General features: G+C 42.4%; 1 protein-coding gene across 4 annotated transcripts in view; it reads right to left on the bottom strand.

Annotated features, from left to right (window-relative positions):
• Nucleotides 1-14,073, bottom strand: part of DMXL1 (Dmx like 1) — a 144,252-nt gene that overhangs the window by 58,162 nt on the left and 72,017 nt on the right. For all 4 annotated transcript variants that reach the window (XM_061624653.1, XM_061624628.1, XM_061624644.1 and 1 more), the window contains exons 23-25: nucleotides 6,930-7,182; nucleotides 2,794-3,878; nucleotides 310-501 (exon numbers count right to left, since the gene is read on the bottom strand). In XM_061624653.1, the coding sequence (XP_061480637.1) occupies nucleotides 310-501; nucleotides 2,794-3,878; nucleotides 6,930-7,182 (1,530 nt within the window). The remainder of the gene's footprint in view (nucleotides 1-309; nucleotides 502-2,793; nucleotides 3,879-6,929; nucleotides 7,183-14,073) is intronic.

The raw sequence follows: 14,073 nt of genomic DNA, 5'->3' as shown, positions 1-14,073 counted from the left end.
CACATTACATATCAGACAGAATTGCTGTTGAGATAATATTGGAATTACCTGTTTCCATAAACCATTTACCAATTTACCAAGTCAAACACAATGTGTCACATGACATTATATGCCAACATTTATTTCAAATTGAGCAAAACTGTTTCCCCAATTTACATACATGCACTAACATGGTCTTAATTAAAATAGTTCAAACGGCAGAATTTTGTGGCAAATAAAACGTGCAAAATATAACTTTTCAATCTTTTAGAAAATTTATTCAAAGACCACAAAATTATGACAACTTGTTATACTTCTTATAATACTTGCCTTATTATTCTGTACATCTGGATGGGGTGGCGAATGAAGGTTTACTATAGCATGTAATATGTCATGTGTCAGGTTACTAAGATGCAGTAACGGATTGGCCACCACAGTTTTGGCACTTGCAGTACAGGCAAACAGAAGTGGTATTGAACTCTGATCAGATACAGTATTAGTAGGCAAGTGAACCGATAGTTCCTTTATAGCAGAGGGTGAGAGGAAATAACAGAAAGCATTTTTGATAGCTGAACTTCTGTATATAATTACAAAGGTTAGTAACTGTCATTGTTTCCTTCTTACAGAATTTCTACTAATGATACATATTCAAACTTGAAGTGATAAAACCTGTCTCTTCCCTCTCAAGAATTTCCCAAAGGCAGAAGAAAACAAGAATCCAAGACTTGAACAAGTAACATTACTGTAAAAGCTGTGGTGTGGTCTGGCAAACTACCTGCCCTCTTGAAACACTGATCCTGTGACTGGCACTGAGCATGAGGTTTCTGAATTGGCCAGGCTAATTTATGATCCTTATCTGATCACTAAAGCTTTCATCTGCTGTACTCAGAGTTCCAATTCAACCCCCAGTTTCAACAAATGCCTACTGGGACCTGAGCTGGAGAGCTCTTGCTCTAGATCTGATTGTAGAAATTTCTGTCTCAACCTGACTCCTATTTAGCTTGAGGCATCACAACACTGGTAATTGTGTTAAGCTAAGTTGTTAGTTTGTGTCCACATAGCAATGAATATAGACCTGAATTAAGTTTCTCTTCTGCAAGTCTGTGCCACATAGCAATGAATAAAGAGGGAGGAACAGCATTAAGGGGGTAGTAATTTCACAGTCATGGGGGCTGTTCCATGGCACATCCTTTTCTCTCTTGTATAAATGCATGCACACATGTGCCTATGGTTATCTGCATAAGAGTATTTTGGGAGTGGTTTTGTTGAAGTATCTTTCAGTGGTTCATCTCTCTTTAACAGTTAATGTATCTTGATTATGCAGCTCTGCTGTGACTGCCTTGGCTACTCCCTTTGGAGCTACATCACTTTTCCAGCTGCCTTACTTTCCTCTGCCACAGTATGGGAACAGCTGGAGTTCCTTCTTGCATTTAATATTAATATGATCTTCCTTTCCTCTCCTATGACAATCCCACTGCCATATCTCAAGCACACCTTTCCCTTCTTCTGTATCATCTTCTACCACGGGGTTGCTAATTTGTTTTTGGTAAAGCAGTCCTCCGTATCACTCTTTTAGGCTGCAATCCATATACTTGGGAGTAAGTCCAATTGAAAGCAAAGGAACTGACTTGTCAATGGACATGTACAGAATTATGCTGTAGCAGTTTTATTCAGGAAGGAGAATGAGAGAGGAGAGGAATAAATAGGGAGGAGAATCATAATAGATCCTCTGGAAATCACAGGATTTTTCCCCACAGGATGATTTTATGGTTCAGTCCATATGCATGGACGCAATGTGTGATTTAATGGTACTTCTGAAGTCAGCCTGCGTTAAGAACATGAGGATCAGTGCCTCTGATCCATATATTTACATGACAGCATTGGAAAGCACTAAATCCAGGATTTTAATAATGTAGTATCTGGGCACAGATGTGATATGCAAGATGATGATGGATTTGGGGGAGGAGAGGAATACTTTACAAACATTATGCTAATCCAAGAGAATATATTTTTATACAGATATAAATTTTACCTTATTCTAAATGCAGCAACACAGGTGCATTATTATACAGAAAACCTTTAAAGTTATTTCAGCTTTGCTGCTATGTAGATGGCACACTGAAAAGTTTGTTGCCCCCAAAAGCTAATCACCTAATGTCACTGATGGAGGTCAAAAAGTGGAGGACAAAATTCTTGCTCCACATTACACACGTACACACACCAAAGGGAAGGTGAAGATGGGGCAGAAAGTTTGCTGAACTAGTTCAGTGAGCTGAAGACACTAACCCCAGTACAGAGCTAGAATAAGGTGTTGCTTTGTCTACATTGTCAAAACTAGCAAAGTGTAACAAACAGAAAAATGAGTCCTACCTCAAACAATAGGAGAAATGTATAACCCACTTGAGGGTGTCCTACTGCCCACTGGAGAATGAGTTGATTACTGTGTCATGTGGCGTGCAAGTGAGCAGGACATTGGAGCAATGAAAATTATTAGTGTGGATAGACCTCACATAAAGCACAAGCCCAGTTACATTTTGGTGAGCTTCAGCATGTCAAACCACAACCATCATTTTCCTAAAAGAACTGTCAGGAATACTAGATGTGATAAATTAGAAATTTGTATGGATGAGAGACTATTTAAATGTGTGTTGTTTGAAGAGGAAATTATGCAGGTTACATTTTTATAAACTGAACCAGAAATAAATTAACTAAGTAATATAGACTATATAATTATATTTTATCAGTAATATACCTTTTCCCCTTAATTATTCATATTTTAATACTAGGTCTACACAATAAGGAGAAACTGCATACCTGCTGAGATTCTTGTAGCAGTAAAATCAATTCCATACGTACAGATGCCAAGCCTCCACCATGAGATCCATGGAGGATACAGTAACTTAGAAACATACGCAAAAGTGATTGATATTTTACAAGCCACTGTCTTCTCTGAAAATTCTCTCGCTGCTGTGCATTTTGTTGTGCGTCTGACAATTCTTCAGTTGTCATTTCACTTAATGAAGCTTCATCCATTATTGGGCTAATTCCTGGTTGAGCATCTTCTGTTTCAACGCTATAGTCACAGGTTTTTTGAAGAGCTACAACTTCTCTTTCAAGCCAATGGTACAACTGGTATCTCAATTTTCCACCATCTACTTCATAGCCAGTGGATAACGTACGAAGCTCCATTGTAAGTATCTTCAAGCATGCCCGAAATTTCAGCTGTGCAGAAATGATGTCTTCTGATGATGTTAAAACATCATTTTCAGTACCTGAGCTGTAAGTTTCTGTGTAGCTAGAACTAACTTCATTTGGTTTCTCACTCACTATCTTCTGTAAAGGTTTCATTATAAGACAAGAATCTTCACTTTCCTCATCTTTGTCACTGTCCCACTTCAACTCAAAAGGCTCATCCTGAAAGACCGTAGTTGGTTGACTCCAGTCAAATGAAAGTGCAGAATTTGAGTGTTTGTCTGATGACCCATCTGAAGACGATTCTAAACCATTTACGACTGGTTGTGACCAGTCAATGCTGAAAGATTTGTCATCTTTTGATTCTACCAGTATTGGAGAAGAGGGTGAACATCCTTTACTAGTATCCATTATACTAGATGCCCTTCCTAAAGTCTTCAACTTTTTGACCACTTTGGGCATCTTCGTTAACACTTCTAAAGCCAACATGGGACAGCCAGCTTTTAAGTGAGCATAAGCAGTAGTAAAAAATAATCTTCTTTCCCTTAAATTGATTTCATCTGCCAGTCCATTTTCTCCTGTTACACAAATCCTTGTGGAAGATAAATCAGAAGACCCAAAATGACGTCTCAACAAGAGAGGATGTGTCCTTAGGTAATTATAAAAATTGAACACTGAAGGATTACAGCTTGACACATTTCCTTCATCTGTAAAGACATCATACCAGAAACTATCGTTAAGAATTTGTTCTAGTTCTAATACAATAAATCCCTGAATGATCCAATTATATGTAATAGTGCCATAACACTACATTGACAATGTACATCAAGACAGACTACCCAGATTTTATATTCAAAACATAGGAATCTGCCTTAAAAAAGAGTCACACTGTGGGTTCATATACTGTACCTCAATGCTGTTTCAAACATAATTATAAACAATGGTTTATAGATATGTGCATGAGCCTTGTACTCATCTTCCTGTGTAACCATTAGGAGATCTGACATTTTTGTTTCTGAATTTGACTGACTACCATTTAGCATTGCGCCCAAACTTTCAATCATGGTTAATCTTAACTATGGTCGGATAGAACAAGCCAGCTTCATAAACAGTGGTTAATGATAAACACAGTTTGTCCAGGTGTAGACATAATGATTAATTGGAATTCATTTAAAATGGAAGAGAAGTTTCTAAATTACTACTCCCAGCCACACCAGAGGGGGGAGTGCACCATTCAAAGACTCTTTACAGCTCATTCCTATGAAAAACCATGGTTAACAGTTACATCCGAACAGAGCCAACTGAACAGAGCCACTGTAATTGGCAGTGGCTCTCAGCATTTCAGACAGTAGTCTTTCCCACCCATACATTGAGATGCCAGAGACTGAACCTTTGACCTTTTGCACATAAAGTATGTGTTCTGTGACTAAGCTAACCTAATACCTGTGGATACACCATACGTCAGAACTCGGAGAGAAACAATGAGTACAATATAAGCATAGGTTCAAGAATAATCATTCCAGTGTCAAATCAGTACTGTTTCCCACTTATTCCAGTGAAGAGAGAATCCATTTATCTCCATAAAGGGAACATGAACAGAATATGGACAAAATGAGAAAAGGAGCATTTCTAATTTTATCCTATGTACAATATTGAAGAAACAATCACCTTAAGAGATTGAAAGTTTTACTTTTCAGGACATTATCAGATACTGGATGTGAACATTCAGGGATAGATATTGATCACCCTCCTCATCTTGTGTATGTCTTATCTAGTTGAAAATTCATTATTATAAATTCACTAATAGGCAAAAAAGCCTTGCGGTTTAAGAATGTACCTATAGCCAACAGATATTTCTATCACATTATAAAAAGCAGGGAAATTAGGCAGCTATAGTCAATGCACCAGGGGAGCTGGAGACCTCCTCTGAGATATTGTACTGCCCTACAAATATGTTAAAATGCAAACCCAATTCGGGTTGGTCTTCAACAGTCCAATCCATTTTGTGTGGAGCTTGGAAGAATTTGGTAAAATGTGCCTCTGGATGTAGTCCTGATTGCAGATGCTGCCACCACTCACAATATGCTCAGAGGCACATGTTATCAAATTCTTCCAAACTACACAGGAAGTGGATTAGACTGTGAAAGATCAACCCAAATTGGGTTTGCATTTTGACAAATTTGTAGGGCAGTACAATATCTCAGAAAGGAGATCAGGTTTTCTTAAACCACAAGGTTTTTTGCCGATTAGTGAATATTTCTGCTTTTTAATCTGGGAGGTAGGAAATGGGATCCTGTGCAAGTTTGCTGAGAATGGATTTATCATTTGCATGCTTACTGAGTTCAATGGGATTTACTCCTCTGCAATCATTCTTAACATAGGTGGAACTGACCATGGGGAAGGAGAAGAGGGAGAGAGAGATAGAGTGGGCAGGGGAGGACGAAGTAGTAAGAGGGGAGGGGAGAAATAAGGAAGGAGGAGGGGAGAGGGAAGGAGGGAGGCAGAGAGGGGAGAAGAGAGGAGGAGGGGAGGGGAAAGGCAAGTCTGATGATCATTTGCATGCTTACTGACTTCAATGGAATTTACTCCCGTGCAATCATGCTTAGGATAAGTGAAACTGAGAAGGGGGAGGGGTGGGAGGGGATAGGAGGGAGAAGGAGAGAGCAGGTTTGATCATTTGTATACTTTTTGAATTCAGTGGGATTTACTCCTGTACAATCATGCTTAGAATAGGTGAAATTGACCTGGAGGAGGGGCAGGGAGAGAGAAGGGGAGGGGAAGGAGATTGGGTCGGTAGGCACTGAGTAGAGGTAAAGCCCCTTTCTTTTCCAAAAGGAATATATTAACAATATCATTGTTTTTCAGGGTTTGCCCCACCTTTTTATTCTACAGCAGACACATGTAGCTTCCCACCCAAATTCAAACCAAAGCTGTCCCTGGCCACATCCACAGACACCCTATTGCCCTCACAGACCTACAATCCCCAGAAGAGGGGCTGACTGTTGAACCAATTTGGCCAGTGGAGCTCTGTAAGGGGAACAGAAGCCTTCTATCAAGTCTTAGCACCCTTCACAAACTACACTTTCCAGGATTCTTTGGGGGAAGCCATGACTGTCTGAAGTGAAATAAAGGTCTGGTATGAGTGTGGCCTCTTGATCAGCCAAGTCAAATAGCTGTGAGTCTGGCTTTTAGAACACTGATGGTTGGTTCTTAATGAGCATGCCTGACGCTATAATAGACTTCAATGTTATATTTCTTAAATTAATTTTTTTGTAACTTTTAAACCTCAGAAGATGAAGGTCAGCGTATGGGGCAAGGTCAGTAACAGGATTACAGTGACTCTGTGGACATGGGTGATTTTTAATTTCTTTCAACAAATTATGAGACCAGTGACAGAAAAAAGTGGATTTTTTTCCGTTTTACACTTTGAACTCTGTTTTGTGTATCACCATGAAAATTTAGAGGGTTGTTAAGCAAGCTTTGCTGAATTCAGAACTATATGTTTTGTAAGGTTTTGTTTTGAAATTAGCTTATGGGAAGCCTCAGAACGGCATGGGGGTATTTTCAATTTAACTTTGCAGAATGTGAAAAATCCATGCTGGCTATAATATACAGCCACTCTTGTGGATAGTAATGTCCATCTGTGCTATCAGTCTGAAGCAGCATAGCAATTCTTTATTATCTCTTATTGATATACAGAGGACTGCTTCTTGATATGTATTTCTAATAAAGAATATATTTAAAGTGCCTTAGCTTACCTTCCTCATCCAAAATGGGTTGGCTTATAAGAGTATCAAGAGCATGGCCATAATCCTCCAAAATCCAATAAGCCATACTCCGAAGAAAAGGATCAGCATGTGTGCTTGATGGGCTCTCTTTAGAATGAGGTCTACTTCCAAGAATTCTCTTCTGTAGAATTGATTTGTAAGTCCCAGATATTTCAAACTCTGGCTCATAAAGTCTTGCTATTATAAGAGCCAGTTGAATATCATTTAATTTCTCTAGGCAGACCTAATTGAAACAAACATAGAAATGTTTTCAAAAATTGCTGTAAACAATCAATATGCATCTCCACTGGATTTTGTACTTAAAATGTTAAAGGAAAACAAGCATTGGCTTGATAACAGCTCATTATTTGGACAGATTTCTCAACAGTCTACCTGCTGATGTTTTGCAGTAATGTCTCAGAAAAGTGTGCAACCTAATACCCATCAAGTTAAATACGAGAAAATCAGGTTTAAGAAGCTCATTGTTTCCAATAAGTACTGTTATATCCTACAGCTTCCATTTTCAATTAACTGTATTTTGTTGTTTAGTCTGAACTGGGAACTGCAATTAGTTTTAGCTATGGTTTACCTAAACAAGCCAGAATAATAAACCAGGCCTTGACATCAGCTTGTTCTGAGAAACCATAGTTAAAAGAAACGACCACATATTATTTGTTGAAAATGGAAGGGGATGCTTCAAAAATTCCTGCTGGTGGAGGAGTGAGAAATCCACAAGCCAGAAGCTCATTTACTTAGCACTGAACTATGGTTCCGTGTTACATCTAAATGCAGCCATTATTTATCACGTATATTGTACATGATGCCTAGAGAATGGTGAATGCCAAGTATCAAAGTGATATACAAAAAGGGGAGTAAAAGAAAAATGCAATTACAGACCCGTTACCTTAGCAACAGTAGCAGCAAAGGCCTTGTAATAAAAGCAGTTTAAAAAAGCATATGGGATGTAAGGCACCAGATAATGCCAGATTAATTCAAATATTCAAGGGAATGGTCTGAATGCACAGGAAAACTTGTTACCTCTAAGCAAAGATGTATCTGGGGTGGTGCCTATACAGGAGACGACCTGGGAACCCTAGCACACTAAACCTTGGAGTTGGATCATGGAAGAAAGGTAGCATACAATTAAGTATCATTTCAGAGGAGGTGAGTGGTTTTTCAAAGAAAGGAAGTGTAGATCTATTCTACTTCAACTTCAGCAACACATTAATTACAGTACTACATAAGAAGCAGTAAAATAGGCACTATTCAATTAAATAATTGCACTAGTGTTAAGATTAATGCTAGCTAGTACAATGGGATTTCCTCCTTCCCCCCCCCCACACACTCCAAATCTGCTTCGGAGGGTTGGGGAAAACCACAGAACACATTTAATGGATTTAAGAGATGGGGGGAGGAGGGGGAAGAATGTTCCATTGTGCACTAATTGGAAAATATGAATATTAATGCATACATTTTGAAATTAGCCGAACAATGGGTTAAAGAGAAAAAATGCTTTGATGAAAAAAATTAATTATGGAGAAGTAACCAGTTTTATTCAGTTTTAATTAGGGACCTACACTGCACTGTGGAGAAATCTGCAAATGACTAAATTTGGAGGTAATACAAAGAATGATTAGGAATTTAAAGTACAATTAATTGATCTCACAAACTGGAGTAATAGAAATGGAATGAAACTGTTGCCAAATTTATTAAAGGCGTACATTTTATTATTTCAGAATAATTAATCAGCTGAAAGAACTGAGTAGGAAAAATACTTTGTGGTACTAGTAAATTACAAGATGGACTATGAAGCATCTATGTAGTACAGCTATAAAAGTGACAAATGTAGTTCAATATATGCGTTAGGCAGCTAAGGCTACAATCATAAACACACTTCTTAGGAAGTAAATTCTTGAGTACAGTGGGACTTTTTTCTAAGAAAACATACCTAGGTAAGTATTGGTACCTTTGTAGCAATAGGCAAAATCTAGAATACTGCATCTAGTATTGTTTTCCTCAGACACAAAAAGATGGATTAAAATAGGAGCATGTGAACACAAGGAATGCATCCAATGTAGCACTAACTTTTCCTGTCAGCACAAGGATGTATGCTTGCACAACAGAATTTCCCCCTCCTCTCCCTGCACATACCCACACTCTCCTCCTCAAATTTGGGTTCAGGCCTGGTTATGGGACTGAATCGGCCTTGGTCACCCTGATGGGTGACCTTTATTGGGAGGACAGGGGGAGTGCGACCCTGTTACTCTTACTTGATCTCTCAGAGGCTTTTGATACCATTGACCATGGGATCCTTCTGGGCCAACTTGGTGAGATGGGTATCGGAGGCACTGTTTTACAGTGGTTCCGATCCTATCTCCAGGGTCGTTTTCAGATAATAGCATTGTGTGGTTGTCTTTCGGCCCTCTGGCAGTTGTGCTGTCGGGTGCTGCAGGGTACCATTTATTTATTTATTTTTATTTAATTTAATTTATATACCGCCCTAAGCCCAAGGGCTCTCTGGGCGGTGTACATAATAATAAAACAATCAGAGAATATATAAATATAATAATACAATGGAATCAAACAAAAATAATCAAAATAGCAGCAAAATACAACAATAAATATTAATAGTACACATTAAAATGCCTGGGAATATAAAAAGGTTTTTACCTGGCGCCGAAAAGATTGCAGCGTCGGCGCCAGGCGCACCTCATCGGGAAGACCATTCCACAGTTCGGGGGCCACAACTGAAAAGGCCCTATTTCTAGTCACAACCCTCCGAGCTTCTCGATGGGATGGTACTCGGAGGAGGGCCTTAGATGTTGAGCGCAGTGTATGGGTAGTTTCATATTGGGAGAGGCGCTCCACCAGGTATTGCAGTCCCATGCCGTGTAAGGCTTTATAGGTCAAAACCAGCACTTTGAATTTAGCCCGGAAACAAATAGGAAGCCAGTGCAGACGGGCCAGAACAGGTGTTATATGAGCGGACCTTCTGGTCCGCGTCAACAATCTGGCCACTGCATTCTGGACTAACTGTAGTTTCCGAACTGTCTTCAAGGGCAGCCCAACGTAGAGCGCATTGCAGTAGTCCAATCTAGAAGTTACCAGAGCATGAACGACTGAGGCGAGGTTGTCACTGTCCAGATAGGGACGTAGCTGGGCTACCAATCGAAGATGGTAAAAAGCATTCCGTGCCACTGAGGCTACCTGAGCCTCAAAAGACAGGGAAGAGTCGAAAAGAACTCCCAAGCTACGAACCTGTTCTTTCAAGGGGAGTGTAACCCCGTCCAGAACAGGGTGAACATCCACCATCTGGGCAGAGAAGGCACTCACTAACAGCGTCTTGGTCTTGTCTGGATTAAGCTTCAGTCTGTTAGCTCCCATCCAATCCATTATCGCGGCCAGGCAACGGTTTAGTACGTTAACAGCCTCACCTGAGGAAGATGAAAAGGAGAAATAAAGTTGCGTGTCATCAGCGTACTGGTGACAACGCACTCCAAAACTCCTGATGACCGCACCCAGCAGCTTCATATAGATGTTAAAAAGCATGGGGGACAGTACCGATCCCTGTGGGACTCCACAATGGAGAGTCCAGGGTGTCAAGCAGTGTTCCCCAAGCACTATCTTTTGTTGAAGACCCACCAAGTAGGAGCGGAGCCAGTGCCAAGCACTACCCCCAACTCCCAACTCCGTGAGCCTTCCCAGAAGGATACCAAGGTCGATGGTATCAAAAGCAGCTGAGAGATCGAGGAGAATCAACAGGGTTACACTCCCCCTGTCCCTCTCCCTACAAAGGTCATCATACAGGGCGACCAAGGCTGTTTCGGTACCAAACCCAGGCCTAAAACCGGATTGAAACGGATCGAGATAATCAGTGTCATCCAAGAGCCCCTGGAGCTGGCCGGCCACCACCCGTTCCAGAACCTTGCCCAGGAACGGAACATTCGCCACAGGTCTGATGATACCCAGCTCTATTTTTCTGTAACATCTGAATTGGGAGAGGCTGTGCAAACTCTGGACCGCTGCCTGGACTCGGCAGTAGGCTGGATGAGAGCCAGTAAACTGAGTCTGAATCCTAGCAAGATGGAGGTGCTGCAGGTTGGTGGTTCCTGAGTTTAGATAACTGGTCAGTTGCCTGCTTTGGATGGGGTTGTACTCCCTCAGAAAGAGTAGTCTGGGGGGTGATCCTAGATCCATCTTTGTTGCTAGAGGCCCAGATAACTTCAGTGGCTAGGAATGCCTTTTACTAGCTTCAGCTAGTAAGACAGCTGTGGCCGTTTCTGGACCGGGATAGCCTGACCACTGTTGTGCACGCACTGGTAATCTCCAGGCTGGATTACTGTAATGCGCTCTATATGGGGCTGCCCTTGAGGTTGGTCTGGAAGCTGCAGCTGGTGCAAAATGCAGTGGTGAGACTGCTCATTGGGGCAGAGTATCACCAACATGTCACCCCGCTACTGAAAGAATTGCACTGGCTATCCATTTCCTACAGGGCCAAGTTCAAGGTTCTAGCTTTGGTATACAAAGCCCTATACAGCTTGGGACCAGGATACGTGAAAGAGACATTTGGTCTTACCGTGAAATCGGTCTTCTCTGTGCATGTCAAAGATGATATCAGATGGGTAACTAGCTCCACCTAGTGGTTGAAGGCAAAAGAGTACTGCTGACGTTTTACTGTAGCTCCGTCCCTGGTCTGCGCCTGCCCCGTGCTCAGTTTCCAATGACAAGCTGTCAGGCCCAGGATGCGACTCAGGAACCAGACCAGAGGTTGTAGTTAATTCGTGTTTTATTAGAGTAATGTCCAACAAAGACTGCGCTTTCTCATGAAGCAATACAGGGATACAGGTCCTGCGACATTGGGAGAAAGTTGACAGAGCAAGGGGCTGCTTCCCGCCTGTTCTTTAAGAAGGGGCTAAACGGGCGCGCAACCTTTTGCTCCTCCTTAACTCCCCCTCAGGTACTGCCCGCCTTCCCCCCCTTCTCTCCTGTCTTTTCAACCGTCTGCGTGTGCGTGGTGAGGGGGGAGGCATCACCTCCTCCTCTTCTGAAGTGTCCGATTCCCCTATGGGTGATAAAGAAGGGGCTGAGGGTAAACCATCTCGCCGCCTTTCTGCTGTGATCAGCCCTCCCTCTTGCTCTGAGCTGCGGAGAAGGGAGGGCCTGGGAATGTCTGGGGGGGATTCTAAAACTTCAAGGCTCTCAGGCTCCCCGTTGCTAGGCGACCCTATCTCTGGCATGTCCTCTGTTTCGGCTTTGCTCCACAGAGGGTAAGTTCCTCCCTCCTCCCTCTGCCAGCCATTTGAATCCTCTTCTGACAACCCCCCAGGAGCCCAGCTCATCCTCCCGACACCATCCCCCTTCTCAAGCTGTGCCCCCCTCCCCCTGTCTGTCTTGGGGCGGTGAGGAAAACGTTGATGGAAAAGTTTTACTAACTCTGGAGCATGCACATCATCTGCATTTTCCCATGATCTGTCAGCCACTCCATAGCCCTTCCAGTGAATCAAATACTGCAGCTTGTGGCATCTGATCCTGGAATCTAAGATCTCCTCAACTTCAAACTCAAGCTGCTCATTTATCAGGAGTGGGGACCCAGGAGGCTCCTCCGGCCGCAGCTCACTGGGAGGGGCAGCTTTCGTCAGGAGGGATCGATGAAACACAGGATGTATTTTAAACGTGTCAGGTAGCTTCAGCCGGTACGCCACGGGATTAATTTGAGTTTCTATTTCAAAAGGACCCACCCTTTTGTCTTGTAATTTTCTACATTTGCCCGGCATCTGGAGGAAACGGGTGGACAGCCATACCTGGTCTCCTGGTTGAAGGGGGGGGCCCTCCTTCCTGTGCAGGTCAGCAACTCGCTTGTACTCTGTTTTGGCTTCGTTTAACTGCTGTTTCAGTGTTTGTTGCGCCGCTTGCAATTCTTTTAGGAAGTCCTCAGCTGCCGGTACCAGCATTCCTTCTGAGCTGCTTGGAAAGACTTTAGGATGGAATCCATAATTCGCGAAGAATGGGGTTTGTTGAGTGCTGGAGTGTAGAGAATTGTTGTAGGCGAACTCTGCAAAATGCAAATATGATACCCAGTCAGTCTGTTGATAGGACACATAACTTCTTAAATATCTTTCCAAAACGGCGTTCAAGCGTTCCGTTTGCCCATCTGTCTGGGGGTGATGGGCGGAGGAGAGTTTTAATTCCGTCTGCAACTGTTTCCACATTGCTCTCCAAAATTTGGCTGTGAACTGAGTTCCTCGGTCTGAGACTACACTGTTTGGCAACCCATGCAGTTGGTAGACTTCTTTGATGAATAACTTGGCCATTTCCTTAGCCTCTAAGGCCCCTGCACAAGGGAGGAAATGCGCCATTTTGGTGAGTAGATCTACCACGACTAAAACGGCTGTCATTCCTTGGGATTTGGGTAGATCAGTTATAAAATCCATGGAGAGATCCTTCCAGGGTTCATGTGGGACAGGTAGCGGTTGTAACAGTCCTGCTGGTTTTCCTGTTTGTGTTTTTGTCCGCAGACAGACAGAACAGGACTTTACATAGCTTTCAATATCCCTACGCATTTTAGGCCACCAGAAGTCCTTGGCCACGTTCTGAATGGTCTTGTAAATCCCAAAGTGTCCCGCTGTGATGGAATCATGGCACTGGCGTAGGATTCTGAGCCTTAATTCTCCTTCTGGCACATATCTGGCTGTTTTGAACCATAATAGTCCATTCCTCCAGTGAAAGGTTACTTCTGAGTCTTGACTTTGTCCCGTCTCCTGCCCATATTTTAGTACGTCTGCATCTTCTTCTTGTGCCTTTTTGAGTTCCTCTTCCCACGAAGACTGGCATGATCCCAACATTAATTTCTCTGGCGGGATCACGTACTGAGGCTGGTCCTCGGATTCACTTTCTTTGTACTGTGGCTGTCTGGATAAGGCATCAGCTCTCTGGTTTTTGGCTTGGGCTTGGTAAGTGATCTTGAAGTTAAACCTGGTGAAGAACTGGGACCATCTTATTTGTCTCTGGTTCAGCTTTCTGGCAGTTTGGAGGCTTTCCAGGTTCTTGTGGTCGGAGCGCACTTCGATCTGATGAGGGGCCCCCTCTAGGTATTGTCTCCAGTTTTCAAAAGAGTCCTTGATGGCCAGCAGCTCCT

This window comes from Rhineura floridana, chromosome 1, assembly GCF_030035675.1.
Source record: "Rhineura floridana isolate rRhiFlo1 chromosome 1, rRhiFlo1.hap2, whole genome shotgun sequence".
Taxonomy (NCBI): domain Eukaryota; kingdom Metazoa; phylum Chordata; class Lepidosauria; order Squamata; family Rhineuridae; genus Rhineura; species Rhineura floridana.
Note: the sequence above shows the minus strand (reverse complement) of the source record. Positions and strands in the feature narration are given on the sequence as shown.